The 21,855-nt window shown below is 32.5% G+C and overlaps 2 protein-coding genes across 2 annotated transcripts; both read right to left on the bottom strand.

Annotated features, from left to right (window-relative positions):
• Positions 1–519: 519 nt before the first annotated feature.
• LOC132555780 (uncharacterized) lies at positions 520–4,049 on the bottom strand. Its single transcript, XM_060220146.1, has 3 exons — positions 3,990–4,049; positions 3,456–3,567; positions 520–710 (listed from the first exon to the last, which is right to left on the bottom strand). Exons 1-3 carry the CDS (start codon positions 4,047–4,049, stop codon positions 520–522), a joined length of 363 nt encoding a protein of 120 aa, XP_060076129.1.
• A 6,615-nt stretch (positions 4,050–10,664) lies between these two features.
• Positions 10,665–21,855, bottom strand: LOC132555749 (protocadherin Fat 3-like). The gene is made up of 8 exons (XM_060220112.1): positions 21,790–21,855; positions 20,674–20,781; positions 16,995–17,111; positions 15,978–16,109; positions 15,570–15,686; positions 15,214–15,301; positions 11,720–11,817; positions 10,665–11,261 (listed from the first exon to the last, which is right to left on the bottom strand). The coding sequence occupies exons 1-8, from the start codon at positions 21,853–21,855 to the stop codon at positions 10,665–10,667; spliced, it is 1,323 nt and encodes a 440-aa protein (XP_060076095.1).

Here is a 21,855-nt window from a genome sequence, read left to right as displayed (position 1 = left end):
ATTCTCATTTTGTGGCTTAAGTCAATTATCTTAAGTTCTGGCTTCAAATCGGACATTTGTATTTCACATGTGAAAAAAGGCAGAATACACTGATATCATTTAATCCTTTCTTCAAGAAATTGTTGACAAACACTCGTTGAGCTGATTTTCACTACTTCAAGTATAACAATACCATAAGACACTGCCATTGAAGACATATACAATTTCAGAAAGTTTAATGAATATTTATAAATACATGCTCATCTTCCATGAAAATTATATTTTTGCTGTACGAAACAGGTTTGTTATTATTGAGCATCGAGAGAATGAATTGATATTACAGCGTACTCGGCCAATTCAGACCTGCAGGCGACAACAATAGTCCGGGTTTCTGGATGAGTAATCAATATTCACAGAAAGATGAACTGGATATTTAAAATGCCATTTGACAAGCATTTTATTTACAAACGCGTATATTTGTATTACTGAGTGCACAAGAAAAAAACTAGATATGGTTTTTATTTTAATACAACATACAGTTTAATGTTCAGGAGTCGCACACCGATAGGATCCCGGTCCTGGCATATACAACTTCCGGCGCACAATACTCTGGGTCGTATTTTCAGCTGCCACAAATCGACATGTGAGACCTTCGGCACAGCTGCAATGGCCATTCAATTTATCGAAAGGACTACACCGAGTTCCCATCGGTTGGAAGTTTTCACAAATTCCTGCGAAAAAAATTCTCTCAATGTTTTGTAAAAAATAAAAATTGATTCTATATCACGAGATGAGAAATCCAATATAAACACAGACAAAACGTCAAATTTTCCTGGCAGAAATGATACTTAAAACAGTTTCTATCTTTTGTGTTTTTAAAACGAAATATTCTCAAGATGTGAACATGTCTTCATGTTGAACAGGAAATGCAAACAATCCGTCTCACACAGAAAACTATTTTCATAATTATCACATTTTCCATTGAATATCTGGTGATCATCTTGCTGTCTATGCCACACTAAATTGTGGTAAACCAAAACGTGCCAGAAAAGAGGTCAGCTTCCGGAAATTCCGCGAAATTTCTGTACCTGATTTCATCAAAGACGTTCAGTCATCTTCAGTCCTTCAGACTACTGAGGGTGGAGTTGACTGTCTTGTTGAAGCATATAACTCTGGTATCGAGGCTCTGATCGAGAAACATACACCTCTTCAGACAAAGGTAATTACTGTCAGACCTAACGCGCCTTGGTACAATGAACAACTTCGTGATGCAAAACAATTGCGGAGGAAGGCGGAGAAACGTTGGCGAAAGACCAAACTAACCATCCATCGCCAGATATACAGAGAACATTGTCGGGCAGTCAGTTCACTACTCATTCAACGTAAGAAGGATTATTATTCAGGAAAAATCACAGAATGTGGATCGGATACAAGACAGCATTTTAGACTCACCAGAAACATTATGGGACATACTGGTGAAATCGCCCTACCAAGCTGTTCTTCTGAAAAAATCTTGTCCAACAAGTTCAGTGATTTTTTCCAGGATAAAATCAATACAATCAGGCAAAAGATTGTTGTTGTGAACTCAACTTCCGACACTGGCATCTCTGCCATAGATGCCGATATCCAATTCTCTGGTGAACCTTTGACGCAGTTCACTCCAACAACTGAAGAAGAATTGCGCAAGATCATTACAAACTCTCAATCGAAATCCTGTGAGCTGGACCCGCTTCCCACAGTTTTACTGAAGCAATGTCTTGATGCACTGCTCCCCTTGATCACCTTGATCATGAATAAATCATTAGCAGAGTCTAGGGTTCCATTGTGTTTCAAGAAGGCTACTGTAAGACCACTGCTGAAGAAGCCTGGACTGAACAAAGAAGAATTAAAGAACTACCGCCCGGTGTCAAATCTTCCTTTCTTATCTAAGATCTTGGAGAAGATTGTGTGCCAGCGACTTGAGGCTTATCTCAATGCTAACAGTCTTCATGACAACTTGCAATCAGCCTATCGCACAGGACATTCCACTGAGACGGCCCTACTTCGTGTCTACAGTGATATTGCTGCCGCTCTGGATAACAAGTGTAGAGCGGTTCTTATCATGTTTGATCTGTCTGCTGCATTTGATGTCATTGACCATGGCACACTGTTCAAGCGTCTGGAGTACTCTTATGGGGTGACTGGTGATGCATTACGGTGGACCCAGTCTTACTTGAATGAACGACGACAGTGCGTTGCCATTGGATCAACTGTTTCAGACAGCAAAACCTTAGACTTCGGAGTTCCTCAGGGGTCCGTTCTGGGACCTAGAAAATACTGTCTTTATTCGAAACCAATCGGGGAGATTTGTCGTCGTCATAACCTTCAGTACCATTGTTATGCCGACGACACACAAATCTACATGGTTATCAGACCTCAAGACAACTGGGACATAATAGTAGCAAGTCTTGAAGCCTGTCTAAATGACATCAGCGCTTGGATGAACTCAAATATGCTCAAGCTCAATCAGGAAAAGACAGAACTGATCGTCTTTTCCCACAAGTGTCAACACACTAAAGGTCTCCAGTTAAAGGTCGGTGCCCAAACTATTGAGGCCGTCCAAGCTGTGAGAAACCTTGGTGTACACTTTGATAGCTCTCTGAACATGGAGAAACAGATAAACTCAATTGCCAGTTCCTGTTATCACCAAATCAGAAACATTGGGGGTATCCGTCAGTTCATCACCACAGATTCATGCAAGACATTGGTACATTCTCTTGTTACTTCTAGGTTAGACTATGGTAACGCGTTACTCGTTGGTGTATCTGATACACTAATGAGCCACCTGCAGAGGGTACAGAACACCGCAGCACGCCTAGTTACCCGTACTCGAAAGAGGGACCACATTACACCAGTCCTTTACTTATTGCATTGGCTGCCCGTGCGATTCCGGTCACAGTACAAGATTTTGATATATACATACAAGGCAATAAATGGAACAGCTCCTGAATATTTGCAGGAACTTGTCACCGTTTATCGGCCGTCACGATCACTACGATCGGAGACAGAATCCTTGTTATGCGTTCCGAACTCTCGAACTGTGACTTATGGTAACCGGTGCTTTGGAAAGGTAGCGGCCACTTTGTGGAACAGCTTACCATCTGCTACTAGAAAGTCAAAATCCGTGGCCAAATTCAAGAGGGATATTAAAACCCACCTGTTTACGTCTGCATTTTAGACTCTCACGCAGACGTCCTGTATATACATACTTTCACCACTACTTACTTGATTTGGTTACTGTGTTACATATGTTGATTAATGTGTTATATATGTTCTGTAAATTTTGTTGTAAGATTAATATGTAATCGTGAAGCGCATTAGAGTATTTTGTCAAAATAGATAGTGCGCTATAGAAATGTTGTATATTATTATTATTATTTATATCACCATGATATAAACCTCACGCGTCAAAATAAAACATGTTTAACTATTCAAACCTTTATGATTTATCAGGTCGTCTGGCAGCTGTCGTCTGCTCATGATCAGAAACTTCGGTTGCTTATAGCAGCATTGGTTACCATCACAGTCGGAGTCGGACATGCATTGTGGCTGCAGAAATAGGATACAAACACACTGTAGGTACAAGGTTTTACCTTCTAGTGAGAAGTGAACACATTTCCAGTTTTCTATTATAATATCAAGCGGCAACTTTAATAAAATCTTTATTGGAACACATATTAGATGAATCTAGAGCAAAATATCAACAAAAGAAAAAATACGCGGATACCATTGCTGTTTCGGAAGGGTAAGCGTCTTCTAATTCGCGTCCAAAATGAGAGCAAGGTAAATAACAACGGAACCACCATTTATACTAACGAACATCAAACGCTTCATACCACACAAAAATGAAACATTTCTCAATGATATTATCGCGGCGACCGTAAAGATTTAGTAGTTGTCGCCTGTAACACGTACACTTATGTATCTTAATATCAAAATGCTAACATCACTTAGAGTGTTGTCTTACTTACATTTGAACTAACTAGTACAAATACACTAGCTAATAATGTCGCTGCCACACAGCCCCACATCGTGTCTCAGTCCAAGTAATGATTATGTTGAACACTTATCTCCCTGAGACCGATACACGTGTTACTTAATTTTATCAAACACGCCCAGGAATGTTTTCTTCTATAGAACATTGTCCGTCTACTGTGTCTCACACTGAGTGAATCTAAAATGTTTTTGTTTAATTCAGCTTGTGTTAAATGTAATTAAATATAATGGTTTATAAAAATGCAATTATCATGACATACAGCACTAACTGATAAAACTGAAATGAATGCTGATATCCAACACGATCACTTCACGTGTTCCATAAGTTTAAGGAGTCCATTTGTTACATCGCTCACCGTTTCCTAACCTCCATTTCCCTACATCGATCCTCATCCAGGCCATATCACAAGGACACACTTCCCTACCCAGGAATCAAACCAAATCAAAATGTTGTATGAAATGTTATTTATTTTGATAATTAATATCGTAATAATTTCTTAACTCTGTGTTAGCGATCAAACAAATGTACCAAAAATATTAATGCCTTGAATCACTTACCAATATCAATACCTCCAGTGTAGATTGTGCAAAAGACACCATAAGAACAGCACATTTAAAACAGATTTAGAGTTAGATACATTGGTGCTAAACAATGGAGTACACTGTATCGTACAGCTGTTTCGTCTTTGTATGACTGGTCAGTGATGTTACATCATACAGCTGTTTCGTCTTTGTATGACTGGTCAGTGATGTTACATCATACAGCTGTTTTGTCTTTGTGTGACTTGTCAGTGATGATACATCATACAGCTGTTTCGTCTTTGTGTGACTGGTCAGTGATGATACATCATACAGCTGTTTCGTCTTTGTATGACTGGTCAGTGATGATACATCGTACAGCTGTTTCGTCTTTGTATGACTGGTCAGTGATGATACATCATACAGCTGTTTCGTCTTTGTATGACTTGTCAGTGATGTTACATCATACAGCTTTTTCGTCTTTGTATGACTGGTCAGTGATGTTACATCATACAGCTGTTTCGTCTTTGTATGACTGGTCAGTGATGATACATCATACAGCTGTTTCGTCTTTGTATGACTTGTCAGTGATGTTACATCGTACAGCTGTTTCGTCTTTGTATGACTGGTCAGTGATGATACATCATACAGCTGTTTCGTCTTTGTATGACTGGTCAGTGATGATACATCATACAGCTGTTTCGTCTTTGTATGACTGGTCAGTGATGATACATCGTACAGCTGTTTCGTCTTTGTATGACTTGTCAGTGATGTTACATCATACAGCTGTTTCGTCTTTGTATGACTTGTCAGTGATGATACATCATACAGCTGTTTCGTCTTTGTATGACTGGTCAGTGATGATACATCATACAGCTGTTTCGTCTTTGTATGACTTGTCAGTGATGTTACATCATACAGCTGTTTCGTCTTTGTATGACTTGTCAGTGATGTTACATCATACAGCTGTTTCGTCTTTGTATGACTTGTCAGTGATGATACATCGTACAGCTGTTTCGTCTTTGTATGACTTGTCAGTGATGTTACATCGTACAGCTGTTTCGTCTTTGTATGACTGGTCAGTGATGATACATCGTACAGCTGTTTCGTCTTTGTATGACACAGTGATGATACATCATACAGCTGTTTCGCTTTGTATGACTGGTCAGTGATGTTACAGCTGTTTCGTCTTTGTATGACTTGTCAGTGATGTTACATCATACAGCTGTTTCGTCTTTGTATGACTTGTCAGTGATGATACATCATACAGCTGTTTCGTCTTTGTATGACTGGTTAGTGATGATACATCATACAGCTGTTTCGTCTTTGTATGACTTGTCAGTGATGTTACATCATACAGCTATTTCGTCTTTGTATGACTTGTCAGTGATGTTACATCATACAGCTGTTTCGTCTTTGTGTGACTGGTCAGTAATGTTACATCGTACAGCTGTTTCGTCTTTGTATGACTTGTCAGTGATGTTACATCATACAGCTGTTTCGTCTTTGTACGACTTGTCAGTGATGCTTGGGGCCTTGATCGTGAAACCTATGAGTCGACTTAGGAAGTGATCAAACGAAATGTCGAAATCTAGCTGGCAAGGTGCACTAGTCCCATAATGTAGTAAATTTTGTTGTTTTCATACAAGTGATAGTTTCAGAAGAACGTCAAGATCATCTGTATATAATTCGAAACTGTGCCACTTTTCAAATGAATCAAAACATGACTTGTAGATTACAGCAAACCTCCAGGACTAAAAGTCCACAATAAGTGTCTACAACCTGCTATCCCGAATATTGAACAAAAGACAAACGAGTAAATAGCACTTTTTAACACAAATTAAGTGTTTGCTGCTGTAGAGTTAAGCAATGATTTAAATTGTTTCATCACAGAAATCGATAACCACATTGGAAGAATTATCTTGACGAATTAAAATGAAGATGGTACTAGTCGGGCAAGCAGTAGTCGCTGAAGAATTTGTCTACATTTATATATCACGGCCTTGTGAGGGGGGTATAAGTATATCAAAGTAAAAGAAAATAGGTACTACACTCAGGAAAACATTGTATCAATTAAGTATCATGTTAAGAGATAAAGAACCGACAATAATCTTAACCTATAGAATGACTTTATTTCTATTTTATACTATCTACATTTTTGTTCTGCGAAAATGAAAAATCTTCGAACATGTTTTAATAATGGCACTAAACAGATTCACAGGTCACCTCGCCTCATCCGCATTGGATTGTGTAGTGACACGATACATTCAACAACAACTCTCTTAGTTAGGTGCTATCTCTGTAACAGTGAAGTTAGGTACTATCTCTGTGTTAGGTACTATCTCTGTAACAGTAAAGTTAGGTACTATCTCTGTAACAGTAAAGTTAGGTACTATCTCTGTAACAGTAAAGTTAGGTACTATCTCTGTAACAGTAAAGTTAGGTACTATCTCTGTAACAGTAAAGTTAGGTACTATCTCTGTAACGGTAAAGTTAGGTACTATCTCTGTAACAGTAAAGTTAGGTACTATCTCTGTAACAGTAAAGTTAGGTACTATCTCTGTAACAGTAAAGTTAGGTACTATCTCTGTAACAGTAAAGTTAGGTACTATCTCTGTAACGGTAAAGTTAGGTACTATCTCTGTAACAGTAAAGTTAGGTACTATCTCTGTAACAGTAAAGTTAGGTACTATCTCTGTAACAGTAAAGTTAGGTACTATCTCTGTAACAGTAAAGTTAACTATCTCTGTAACAGTTAAGTTAGGTACTATCTCTGTAACAGTAAAGTTAGGTACTATCTTTGTGACAGTAAAGTTAGGTACTATCTCTGTAACAGTAAAGTTAGGTACTATCTCTGTAACAGTAAAGTTAGGTACTATCTCTGTAACAGTAAAGTTAGGTACTATCTCTGTAACAGTGAAGTTAGGTACTATCTCTGTAACAGTAAAGTTAGGTACTATCTCTGTAACAGTAAAGTTAGGTACTATCTCTGTAACAGTAAAGTTAGGTACTATCTCTGTAACAGTAAAGTTAGGTACTATCTCTGTAACAGTAAAGTTAGGTACTATCTCTGTAACAGTAAAGTTAGGTACTATCTGTAACAGTAAAGTTAAAGTTAGGTACTATCTCTGTAACAGTAAAGTTAGGTACTATCTCTGTAACAGTAAAGTTAGGTACTATCTCTGTAACAGTAAAGTTAGGTACTATCTCTGTGTTAGGTACTATCTCTGTAACAGTAAAGTTAGGTACTATCTCTGTAACAGTAAAGCTAGGTACTATCTCTGTAACAGTAAAGTTAGGTACTATCTCTGTAACAGTAAAGTTAGGTACTATCTCTGTAACAGTAAAGTTAGGTACTATCTCTGTAACAGTAAAGTTAGGTACTATCTCTGTAACAGTAAAGTTAGGTACTATCTCTGTAACAGTAAAGTTAGGTACTATCTCTGTAACAGTAAAGTTAGGTACTATCTCTGTAACAGTAAAGTTAGGTACTATCTCTGTAACAGTAAAGTTAGGTACTATCTCTGTAACAGTAAAGTTGGGTACTATCTCTGTAACAGTAAAGTTAGGTACTATCTCTGTAACAGTAAAGTTAGGTACTATCTCTGTAACAGTAAAGTTAGGTACTATCTCTGTAACAGTAAAGTTAGGTACTATCTCTGTAACAGTAAAGTTAGGTACTATCTCTGTAACAGTAAAGTTAGGTACTATCTCTGTAACAGTAAAGTTAGGTACTATCTCTGTAACAGTAAAGTTAGGTACTATCTATGTAACAGTAAAGTTAGGTACTATCTCTGTAACAGTAAAGTTAGGTACTATCTCTGTAACAGCAAAGTTAGGTACTAGTAACAGTTAGGTACTATCTCTGTAACAGTTAGGTACTATCTCTGTAACAGTAAAGTTAGGTACTATCTCTGTAACAGTAAAGTTAGGTACTATCTCTGTAACAGTAAAGTTAGGTACTATCTCTGTAACAGTAAAGTTAGGTACTATCTATGTAACAGTAAAGTTAGGTACTATCTCTGTAACAGTAAAGTTAGGTACTATCTCTGTAACAGTAAAGTTAGGTACTCTCTGTAACAGTAAAGTTAGGTACTATCTCTGTAACAGTAAAGTTAGGTACTATCTCTGTAACAGTAAAGTTAGGTACTATCTCTGTAACAGTAAAGTTAGGTACTATCTCTGTAACAGTAAAGTTAGGTACTATCTCTGTAACAGTAAAGTTAGGTACTATCTCTGTAACAGTAAAGTTAGGTACTATCTCTGTAACAGTAAAGTTAGGTACTATCTCTGTAACAGTAAAGTTAGGTACTATCTCTGTAACAGTAAAGTTAGGTACTATCTCTGTAACAGTAAAGTTAGGTACTATCTCTGTAACAGTAAAGTTAGGTACTATCTCTGTAACAGTAAAGTTAGGTACTATCTCTGTAACAGTAAAGTTAGGTACTATCTCTGTAACAGTGAAGTTAGGTACTATCTCTGTGTTAGGTACTATCTCTGTGTTAGGTACTATCTCTGTAACAGTAAAGTTAGGTACTATCTCTGTAACAGTAAAGTTAGGTACTATCTCTGTAACAGTAAAGTTAGGTACTATCTCTGTAACAGTAAAGTTAGGTACTATCTCTGTAACAGTAAAGTTAGGTACTATCTCTGTAACAGTAAAGTTAGGTACTATCTCTGTAACAGTAAAGTTAGGTACTATCTCTGTAACAGTAAAGTTAGGTACTATCTCTGTAACAGTAAAGTTAGGTACTATCTCTGTAACAGTAAAGTTAGGTACTATCTCTGTGTTAGGTACTATCTCTGTAACAGTAAAGTTAGGTACTATCTCTGTAACAGTAAAGTTAGGTACTATCTCTGTAACAGTAAAGTTAGGTACTATGTCTGTAACAGTAAAACAGTCACACTCAATAAGACTTCACAGGACTAACCACAGGAAAACTGATACTATACTGGTATATAAACTATTTTCACAAATTATTTTTTTATTTCTAACGAACGATAATACCTGAAAGTATTGACGTTCAAGCCGAACATTTGTTTTAATGTTTTAATTACGGAATGTTGCCAACTAATCAGTAGTGACAAATCCACGACGTTATCACTGTATGTTCTCGTTTAAAACCAGAATCCGTGACAATAAAACATGTTGAAACAATTTTACTAGAAAAAAGTCTCTTAATGATTGCTACCTAATTTCATTATGTGAGAAATGTAAAAAAATTCCAGTGTCAAAAAAGATACTGATGTTTCTTATATACTGTCAAAGCATAATAAAAAAAAATCTGAGTTTAAGTACTAGAAAATATCAACAGGGTAGGTATTTACAGTATGCACATTAAAACACTAAATGTAGGCCCTTAAAAGTAGTTGATGTCTTTGAACTGACTAATTGTCTATTACCTATCAAGCTTCTTTCGCAACTGTTTGTTCGGAAAATTGAAGCAATATATTACATTAATACCATTGGTTTTGACTAAGCTACACAAAGAAACAGTCAGCTGGCCCTATTTAGTCTAGCTTGTCATTAAACCATAGAAGTCTTATTTCCCAATACTGTTATCACTGGAAATATAAGACAATGATGCTTGTATACATCCTCAATGAAAAAACCATAAAAAGGAATACAAAATGTGTCTCTAAACAAATATCAAAAACATATCTAGAAATTGGGGAATGCATTTTGAAAAAGCCCGCTGGTTGCTGGAGATTTTTAACAATGAATACTATATTATTCTTCCATAATTATCACAGACAAACTCACTATGAAATATATTCTGCATAAATTCTGTCCTTGTGGATGTAAATGATGGCACGATAAGCTAATTGCTACAACTACGTTATTTAAACCTTCAATCGGTCAAGTAATGTACCGATGATTTAACTAAAAAGAAGACTCCTTTGAAGCCATCCCATGTCAATATCCCAAGCGAAAACGCGGCCCACTTTTATAGGAGGAGCAAATGGAATCAGTTGTTGTGCCACGGATGTGGGTTTTAAGTCAGACAAAACCACATCAAATGAACAGAGACATTCTGTCTTTATAAGTTGTTATGACTTGTAGCTGAAGAGATTGCGATCCAAATGTACCACATTTTAGCGATGCTAAGATATCACCATTTAACGTTGTGCTATTCATTTTGGACATTTATTCGTCGATTTGGATCGGTTGTTTTGTTGTCTTTGCTCCTGGTGGATCGTTTTATCTTATCTTTTTGTGTAGAATTGAAAAACTCAGGATCCGCAGCCATGTCATACTGTACGGTACCATCGTAAATGTCAGGTTCCTTTACCTTCTTCCTTCGTCTAGATCGTTTTTTCTTTCTGTCCATTCCTGTTCCCGTCGATGTCATATTTAAGGGAGGCAACTGCCCTTTCTTGCCAGCAGGTGTCGGTAACATCATTGGATCGATAAGAACCTCCTTGCTTCCTGACCGATCCGTATCCAAGTCTTCCTCTTCAGTGTGGGGAGTTTCCGGTCGATCCTGTTCTGGACGTACAGCGCGTGACATCCTCTTGTGATAAAAAACAAAGCCAACCAACAAGGCGATAATGATGACAAGGGCGACAACTCCGATAACAATGAGAATTAGCCGGAAATCGGACCCTTCGTCGGCGGTCGACTTGCCAGCATTGGGTGGCAAGTTCACTGTGTGGTTATTGAGTGTAATAAGCAAAGGCACAGTGCTTTGTAGTTGTACGGCCGTGTTCGGACAGTTTTCTTTTGCCTATATAAAAAGACAGAAAAGTTTTAAACAACAACATGTGGTTATAAAAAAGCATTCACTTTACGATAACAGCGATTTTACGCTGTTGTGACGCTTCTCCTTACGCTCACGAACACCTCTCCTGTACGTTTGTTAATTCGCGTAATTGTTTTGACATGGCGGGTTCAACATAAATGTATGAGAGGGTTTAACTTTTATCAAATGACTGAAAAGCGCGAATAATGTAGAAATATCAACATTTTTGTGGAATTGCGATTACTCGATCAAGTGGAGTTGCTGATTATCTGATTAATGTATAACTTTCTTGGATATCTCAACCACATTTCTTCACGTTTCCCGTTAACAATGAAAAATAACCTTTTTAACACCATATTTTGTTTACATATCATTAACACGTCATGGACCACAGAGGCAATAACGGAAACACAAACTTGTAATAAATTGCCTGTCAAATATACCTGTATTTGAATGACTTCTGCTGGTGATGTGACATCCAGGATCTGACTTATTTCTCCCGTAGAGGAGTCGATATCGAAACACTGACTAAATAGACCACCTTGTAAGGAAAATGAAAACAGATTAAGTCTGCTATCATCCATGTATATTTAGGACATTATACATTATTCTTGTATATAAGATCCATTAGAGATTTCATTGAATCAGCTTTGATTATGCATAATCATATCAAAACATCGTATCCCAAGTAAGAGAGAGACGAAACCATTCCTTGATAAACATATTGCTGTGTATATTATTTAGCGTATATAGAGTGTCATGTTTGTTTTTACTGTTTATATCATAACACACATGTAATTAATGTATATATTTGATACACGTGATAAGTGTATATATTGTATCATATATATAATAGATGTATATTGTATCATATATATAATAGATGTATATTGTATCATATATATAATAGATATATATTGTATCATATATATAATAGATATATATTGTATCACATATATAATAGATATATATTGTATCATATATATAATAGATGTATATTGTATCATACATAATAGAAGTATATTGCATCATATATATAATAGATATATATTGTATCATATATATAATAGATATATATTGTATCATATATATAATAGATATATATTGTATCACATATATAATAGATATATATTGTATCATATATATATAATAGATGTATATTGTATCATACATAATAGAAGTATATTGCATCATATATATATATAGATGTATATTGTATCATATATATAATATAGATATATATTGTATCACATATATAATAGATGTATATTGTATCATATATATATAATAGATGTATATTGTATCATATATATATATATTGTATCATATATATAATAGATGTATATTGTATCATATATATAATAGATATGTATTGTATCATATATATAATAGATGTATATTGTATCACATATATAATAGATGTATATTGTATCATATATATAATAGATATATATTGTATCATATATATAATAGATATATATTGTATCACATATATAATAGATATATATTGTATCATATATATAATAGATGTATATTGTATCATACATAATAGAAGTATATTGCATCATATATATATATAGATGTATATTGTATCATATATATAATATAGATATATATTGTATCACATATATAATAGATGTATATTGTATCATATATATATATATTGTATCATATATATATATATTGTATCATATATATAATAGATGTATATTGTATCATATATATAATAGATATGTATTGTATCATATATATAATAGATGTATATTGTATCACATATATAATAGATGTATATTGTATCACATATATAATAGATGTATATTGTATCACATATATAATAGATGTATATTGTATCATATATATAATAGATGTATATTGTATCATATATATAATAGATGTATATTGTATCATATATATAATAAATGTATATTGTATCATATATATAATAGATATATATTGTATCATATATATAATAGATGTATATTGTATCATATATATAATAGATGTGTATTGTATCATATATATAATAGATGTATATTGTATCATATATATAATAGATGTATATTGTATCATATATATAATAAATGTATATTGTATCATATATATAAGAGATATATATTGTATCATATATATAATAGATGTATATTGTATCATATATATAATAGATGTATATTGTATCATATATATAATAGATGTACATTGTATCATATATATAAAATAGATGTATATTGTATCATATATATAATAGATATACATTGTATCATGTATATAATAGATGTGTATTGTATCATATATATAATAGATGTATATTGTATCACATATATAATAGATGTATATTGTATCATATATATAATAGATGTATATTGTATCATATATATAATAGATATACATTGTATCATGTATATAATAGATGTATATTGTATCATATATATAATAGATGTATATTGTATCATATATAATAGAAGTATATTGTATCACATATATAATAGATGTATATTGTATCACATATATAATAGATGTATATTGTATCATATATAATAGAAGTATATTGTATCACATATATAATAGATGTATATTGTATCACATATATAATAGATGTATATTGTATCATATATATAATAGATGTATATTGTATCATATATATAATAGATATACATTGTATCATATATATAATAGATGTATATTGTATCATACATAATAGAAGTATATTGCATCATATATATATATAGATGTATATTGTATCATATATATAATATAGATATATATTGTATCACATATATAATAGATGTATATTGTATCATATATATATATATTGTATCATATATATATATATTGTATCATATATATAATAGATGTATATTGTATCATATATATAATAGATATGTATTGTATCATATATATAATAGATGTATATTGTATCACATATATAATAGATGTATATTGTATCACATATATAATAGATGTATATTGTATCACATATATAATAGATGTATATTGTATCATATATATAATAGATGTATATTGTATCATATATATAATAGATGTATATTGTATCATATATATAATAAATGTATATTGTATCATATATATAATAGATATATATTGTATCATATATATAATAGATGTATATTGTATCATATATATAATAGATGTGTATTGTATCATATATATAATAGATGTATATTGTATCATATATATAATAGATGTATATTGTATCATATATATAATAAATGTATATTGTATCATATATATAAGAGATATATATTGTATCATATATATAATAGATGTATATTGTATCATATATATAATAGATGTATATTGTATCATATATATAATAGATGTACATTGTATCATATATATAAAATAGATGTATATTGTATCATATATATAATAGATATACATTGTATCATGTATATAATAGATGTGTATTGTATCATATATATAATAGATGTATATTGTATCACATATATAATAGATGTATATTGTATCATATATATAATAGATGTATATTGTATCATATATATAATAGATATACATTGTATCATGTATATAATAGATGTATATTGTATCATATATATAATAGATGTATATTGTATCATATATAATAGAAGTATATTGTATCACATATATAATAGATGTATATTGTATCACATATATAATAGATGTATATTGTATCATATATAATAGAAGTATATTGTATCACATATATAATAGATGTATATTGTATCACATATATAATAGATGTATATTGTATCATATATATAATAGATGTATATTGTATCATATATATAATAGATATACATTGTATCATGTATATAATAGATGTATATTGTATCATATATATAATAGATATATATTGTATCGTGTATATTGTTAGTATATATTGTATAATTTATATAATTGTTGAATCGCCCTTTTCCCCGTTTGAGAAAAAACTTACTTGGGACAATACTATACACGATTGAGCAGTTGATAGAAAGGTCCTGGTCTATAGCATGAATGGCAGAGGGTGTTACTGTCAACTGTCCCTAGATAATAACAAATCAAAGCATTAGCATACAATCAGATCCATAACTTAATCATAAATGTGAATTAGTATATATGAAAGGCTAACTAGCGCGTGTTAGGAGAATTGAATAGTCGGATCCCTGGGATAAATTCATAGTGAGTTTGGTGTAACCGATTTGTCCTTTCTGGCTTTACTTTGTAAGGAATAGTTCCACACACACACACACACACACACACACCTCCACCTTTGCGAACATGTTTAACCAAGTATATCAGATTTAAACTTACCCGGTACTTGACACTGGTATGGGATTTGTAAGTGAATGTGTCGAAAGCAGGGGGCAAATCGTTCACATCTTTAACGTTTATTCGAAGTGTAGTTGTAGTCACGCGATACATTTGATCCTGGAAAAAACAAGATGGAGGGGATAAATAGCTCTACATACAAATAACATAATGATGTCACCTTACACTGTACATACCCTGACATATACATAACAGGATATTTTGATTTATATATTTATCTATTTTATTTAATATTTTCTCGGTTATTACTGACAGTATGTATCAATACACATTTTCAGTCGTTAAATCTATATACAATAATGTGTGTATGATTCAATATTGTGAGTTATTTTACAGTCCAAATGCTGATGACATTCACCATAAATTAGTGAATTACGTAGTTCCACTTACTGTGACTATCACGTTTACCATATAGTACACTGGCTGTCTTTTGGTATACTCTATGTCAAAGTCTATAGGTTTTGTTAACACGACGTCACCAACGCTTCCGAGTCTGACCTCCATAATGCCTGCCCCATTCACCTGTCAATCAGAGAGAGCTGTCAACATATTCCTATTCCTGTGACCAAGTCTTTCATAGTTTCCGATATATAATGTTAATGTGTAAAACCATCAGGTGCCGTATCATAGGTCCATAATAAAAGCAGAAAGATTAGACATAGTTTACAGTCTCAACATAATTGGATCAATTTCTATACACATCGTGAATACCTGATACAAATGAGCTCTTTTGTGATTTTTATGGTAGATTTGCTGAGAAATTATAGATGTCTCTTTTTTCATTTTTTTTTTATAAAACATTGATATGGAATAGTGTGGTTTGTAGTCTAATTATAGCTTTGACTTTTGATACTAGTGATAAATGTCAAAGAAGTGTGACTAATTAGTGATTGTCTGATGATTTGAGTGACGTTTTCATAGTGATAGCCTATTATTTTGTATGTTGAAGTAAGGGATAGATACGACACAATTAAGGTGTGACAACTCCTTATTGTACCTTTCCGACGAACTATATTGTAATTACATGTTTTTGATTTGGCGTTGTTATGACAATAATTTTAGTCTAATTGGTTCGGGTGTTACACCTGTGGATCAGGGTGTAATACCTGTGGATCAGGAGTGTAATACCTGTGGATCAGGGGTGTATTACTCGTGGGTCAGGGGTGTAATACCTGTGGATCAGGGGTGTAATACCTGTGGATCAGGGTGTAATACCTGTGGATCAGGGTGTAATACCTGTGGATCAGGGGTGTAATACCTGTGGATCAGGGGTGTAATACCTGTGGATCAGGGTGTAATACCTGTGGATCAGGGGTGTTATACCTGTGGATCAGGGTGTAATACCTGTGGATCAGGGGTGTTATATATGTGGATCAGGGTGTAATACCTGTGGATCAGGGGTGTTACCTGTGGATCGATGGTGTAGTTTGTGATTCGGATGACATTACGCTCGAGATGAGGTGGACAGTCTTGATCCGTCAGAGTGTTATTGAGTAGTATTATAACTTTTCCAACTTGCAAACTCTGAAAAAAGTATGTAAAATATTCGTATTAATATTGGAATACAAATCAATACCGTATGTTAGGCCTAATACAGAATTATTTTTAAATGTAAATAGAACAATGTAATATAGGGATAAAATATAAATATTGGAATATTTATCAAAAGTGATAATGTTATTTAGTTTTAGATATCAAAGACTGTAACGATTATGATACAAAGTTCTATTTTCATAGAACTGAAATCAGACAACCCTGAATATAAAAATGTTATGAAACAGTGTTATTCACTTGTGTGTCTTTTGTACAATTTTTTAGATAGAAAGTGCTGGTATATAAAACATATAAAAATGTTATGAAACAGTGTTATTCACTTGTGTGTCTTTTGTACAATTTTTTAGATAGAAAGTGCTGGTATATAAAACATATAAAAATGTTATGAAACAGTGTTATTCACTTGTGTGTCTTTTGTACAATTTTTTAGATAGAAAGTGCTGGTATATAAAACATATAAAAATGTTATGAAACAGTGTTATTCACTTGTGTGTCTTTTGTACAATTTTTTAGATAGAAAGTGCTGGTATATAAAACATATAAAAATGTTATGAAACAGTGTTATTCACTTGTGTGTCTTTTGTACAATTTTTTAGATAGAAAGTGCTGGTATATACAAACATATAAAAATGTTATGAAACAGTGTTATTCACTTGTGTGTCTTTTGTACAATTTTTTAGATAGAAAGTGCTGGTATATACAAACATATCAAAATGTTATGAAACAGTGTTATTTACTTGTGTGTCCTTTGTACAATTTTTTAGATAGAAAGTGCTGGTATATACAAACATATAAAAATGTTATGAAACAGTGTTATTTACTTGTGTGTCTTTTGTACAATTTTTTAGATAGAAAGTGCTGGTATATAAAACATATAAAAATGTTATGAAACAGTGTTATTCACTTGTGTGTCTTTTGTACAATTTTTTAGATAAAAAGTGCTGGTATATACAAACATATAAAAATGTTATGAAACAGTGTTATTCACTTGTGTGTCTTTTGTACAATTTTTTAGATAGAAAGTGCTGGTATATACAAACATATAAAAATGTTATGAAACAGTGTTATTTACTTGTGTGTCTTTTGTACAATTTTTTAGATAGAAAGTGCTGGTATATACAAACATATAAAAATGTTATGAAACAGTGTTATTTACTTGTGTGTCTTTTGTACAATTTTTTAGATAGAAAGTGCTGGTATATACAAACATATAAAAATGTTATGAAACAGTGTTATTCACTTGTGTGTCTTTTGTACAATTTTTTAGATAGAAAGTGCTGGTATATACAAACATATAAAAATGTTATGAAACAGTGTTATTTACTTGTGTGTCTTTTGTACAATTTTTTAGATAGAAAGTGCTGGTATATAAAACATATAAAAATGTTATGAAACAGTGTTATTTACTTGTGTGTCTTTTGTACAATTTTTTAGATAGAAAGTGCTGGTATATAAAACATATAAAAATGTTATGAAACAGTGTTATTCACTTGTGTGTCTTTTGTACAATTTTTTAGATAGAAAGTGCTGGTATATAAAACATATAAAAATGTTATGAAACAGTGTTATTCACTTGTGTGTCTTTTGTACAATTTTTAGATAGAAAGTGCTGGTATATACAAACATATAAAAATGTTATGAAACAGTGTTATTTACTTGTGTGTCTTTTGTACAATTTTTTAGATAGAAAGTGCTGGTATATAAAACATATAAAAATGTTATGAAACAGTGTTATTTACTTGTGTGTCTTTTGTACAATTTTTTAGATAGAAATTGCTGGTATATAAAACATATAAAAATGTTATGAAACAGTGTTATTTACTTGTGTGTTTTTGTACAATTTTTTAGACAGAAAGTGCTGGTATATACAAACATATAAAAATGTCATGAAACAGTGTTATTTACTTGTGTGTCTTTTGTACAATTTTTTAGATAGAAAGTGCTGGTATATACAAACATATAAAAATGTTATGAAACAGTGTTATTTACTTGTGTGTCTTTTGTACAATTTTTTAGATAGAAAGTGCTGGTATATAAAACATATAAAAATGTTATGAAACAGTGTTATTTACTTGTGTGTTTTTGTACAATTTTTTAGATAGAAAGTGCTGGTATATACAAACATATAAAAATGTTATGAAACAGTGTTATTCACTTGTGTGTCTTTTGTACAATTTTTTAGATAGAAAGTGCTGGTATATACAAACATATAAAAATGTCATGAAATATGTTATAGTCATATATAAAATGTGTGTTGATATAGTTATATAACATGTTCTTACCTGAGAATCGTTAATGTATAGGCTGTGTTTTTACCTGTGTGTTGTTATAGTTACATATTATGTATACCTGAGAATCGTTATAGTATATGTTGTGTTTTTACCTGTGTGTTGTTAAAGTTATTATGTTTGTTCTTCATTGCTGGTATTTGCTATGTGTGTTTTTAACCTATCTATTGTGATAACCATAAATACTATGTGCTGTGTTCTATCCGGGTAGTGTTGATACTATGTGTTGTGTTTTATCCTGGCAGTGTTAATACTATGTGTTGTTGTCTTACCTTGGCAGTGTTAATACTATGTGTTGTTGTCTTACCTTGGTAGTGTTAATACTTTGTGTTGTTGTCTTACCTTGGTAGTGTTAATACTTTGTGTTGTTGTCTTACCTTGGTAGTGTTAATACTATGTGTTGTTGTCTTACCTTGGTAGTGTTAATACTATGTGCTGTGTTTTATCCTGGTTGTGTTAATACTATGTGCTGTGTTTTATCCTGGCAGTGTTAACACTATGTGCTGTGTTTTATCAGGGTAGTGTTAATACTATGTGATGTGTTTTATCCTGGTAGTGTTAATACTATGTGCTGTGTTTTATCCTGGTAGTGTTATTACTATGTGCTGTGTTTTATCCTGGTTGTGTTAATACTATGTGCTGTGTTTTATCATGGTAGTGTTAATACTATGTGCTGTGTTTTATCCTGGTTGTGTTAACACTATGTGCTGTGTTTTATCCTGGTAGTGTTAATACTATGTGATGTGTTTTATCCTGGTAGTGTTAATACTATGTGCTGTGTTTTATCCTTGGCAGTGTTAATACTATGTGCTGTGTTTTATCCTGGCAGTGTTAACACTATGTGCTGTGTTTTATCATGGTAGTGTTAATACTATGTGATGTGTTTTATCATGGTTGTGTTAACACTATGTGCTGTGTTTTATCCTGGTTGTGTTAATACTATGTGATGTGTTTTATCCTGGTAGTGTTAATACTATGTGCTGTGTTTTATCCTTGGCAGTGTTATTACTATGTGCTGTGTTTTATCCTGTGCTGTGTTTTATCCTGGTTGTGTTAATACTATGTGCTGTGTTTTATCCTGGTAGTGTTAATACTATGTAGCCTTGTTTTATCCGGGTATTGTTCGAGTCATTCATGGTGTTCCTATGTAGCCTTGTTTTATTACCTATCGTATTTGTACTTGAGTTACTATTATATTCTGTGTTTTTCAAGGATACCATTGCTTTGTATTTGATTCGACTTACATTGTTTTTCAGAATTTCTATTCCTACCTCATTAATTGTCACGGTTAAAGGTTGAGTCTTGAATGTAGGTTGGAATTCATCCACTTCAACGTTGCTCACCGTAAATTTCTAAAATATTTCACGAATTAATTATTTTACCAAACAATATTGATTGATATAGTCAGGTAGCAAAGCTTTGAGCAAAAACACTAACTGTCAGTACATCAATAGAAAACGAACAATATTTTCCACATGTTACTGTCTTGTGGTACTGTTAGACAAATTTGTAATGAAATTGTTGACAAAAACCTTTCTTATTGTTAAAAATGTATTTGTCTTGTATACTTACCATTGCTACGGGACTGGAAGTAACTCCAGGGTCTTGACATGAAATACCAATGACGAATGAGGCCAGTGTTCTATTCTACAGAAACAGTGATGAAATAGAGGTAGATAAGTATATAAAGTAAATAAGTAAATACAATTGGTCTTAAAATCGTTCATGTACAAATTATTTCTTTCAGCTTCACGATGTGGATTGGCACGATCCTGTAAGATCAGGTTTATAACGTTGATGATATAACATCAACTGTACACACATGTATGGTGAAGCCCTTCATCTTAAATACAGTTTAACCGTTTTAAACCATTACAGACGATGGCTAATAATGTTATGGTTTTTAATTTAATAATTACTGCATTATCAACACGCGCCAAGCTATCAGACTATTTCATCTGGATTTATTATTTCAAATTATGTACTTTTTAAAAAAACATTCTTTTGTTTTTGATGATACAGAAATTTTTGTACTACGATTTACATACATAACTTCTACAGAAATATTCCGTATTTATTGGTTGTATCACTGTCAATGTAACACTCGTCTCGGACACTAAGATGTTGATAAAACCCTGAAACAGGTCTGTTTCCAGTGCCTTATTGGTGTTTGCCGCGCCATCAACCTCGCTTATGGTGAAGTTCCACCGCAGTGTCGGTAGATTTGTCGTGTTGAGAAGGACGGTGTCTGTAAAACAAAGCATTCCACGACGTTTAGTCATAAATAGGTGTAGAAAAGTAATCTGTGCAAACCGTTTTACATAACTAAACCATTGTGTCACCAGATATAGGAAACCTACCATTCTCTGTTTCGGTGATTTGAGCAAGAGCAGGAATTGCTTGGACACTTCTAACGCAATCACCAT

This window comes from Ylistrum balloti, unplaced genomic scaffold (genome assembly GCF_031769215.1).
Source record: "Ylistrum balloti isolate Yb309-2 unplaced genomic scaffold, AGI_CSIRO_Ybal_v1 Utg370512, whole genome shotgun sequence".
NCBI lineage: Eukaryota > Metazoa > Mollusca > Bivalvia > Pectinida > Pectinidae > Ylistrum > Ylistrum balloti.
This window is presented reverse-complemented; position numbering and strand designations above follow the sequence as displayed.

Bases quoted from the DNA above. Each gene is read 5' to 3' on its own strand.
- LOC132555780 (XM_060220146.1), bottom strand. From the start codon at position 4,049: ATGTGGGGCTGTGTGGCAGCGACATTATTAGCTAGTGTATTTGTACTA. The intron at 3,568-3,989 runs GTAAGTAAGACA...CTATTTCTGCAG, and splicing joins TTGTACTAGTTAGTTCAAAT to CCACAATGCATGTCCGACTC. The intron at 711-3,455 runs GTTTGAATAGTT...TTTTTTTCGCAG, and splicing joins CGACCTGATAAATCATAAAG to GAATTTGTGAAAACTTCCAA.
- LOC132555749 (XM_060220112.1), bottom strand. From the start codon at position 21,855: ATGGTGATTGCGTTAGAAGTGTCCAAGCAATTCCTGCTCTTGCTCAAA. The intron at 16,110-16,994 runs GTAACACCCCTG...TCTGATTGACAG, and splicing joins ACTACACCATCGATCCACAG to GTGAATGGGGCAGGCATTAT. The intron at 11,818-15,213 runs GTAAGTTTTTTC...TTTCCTTACAAG, and splicing joins CGTGTATAGTATTGTCCCAA to GTGGTCTATTTAGTCAGTGT.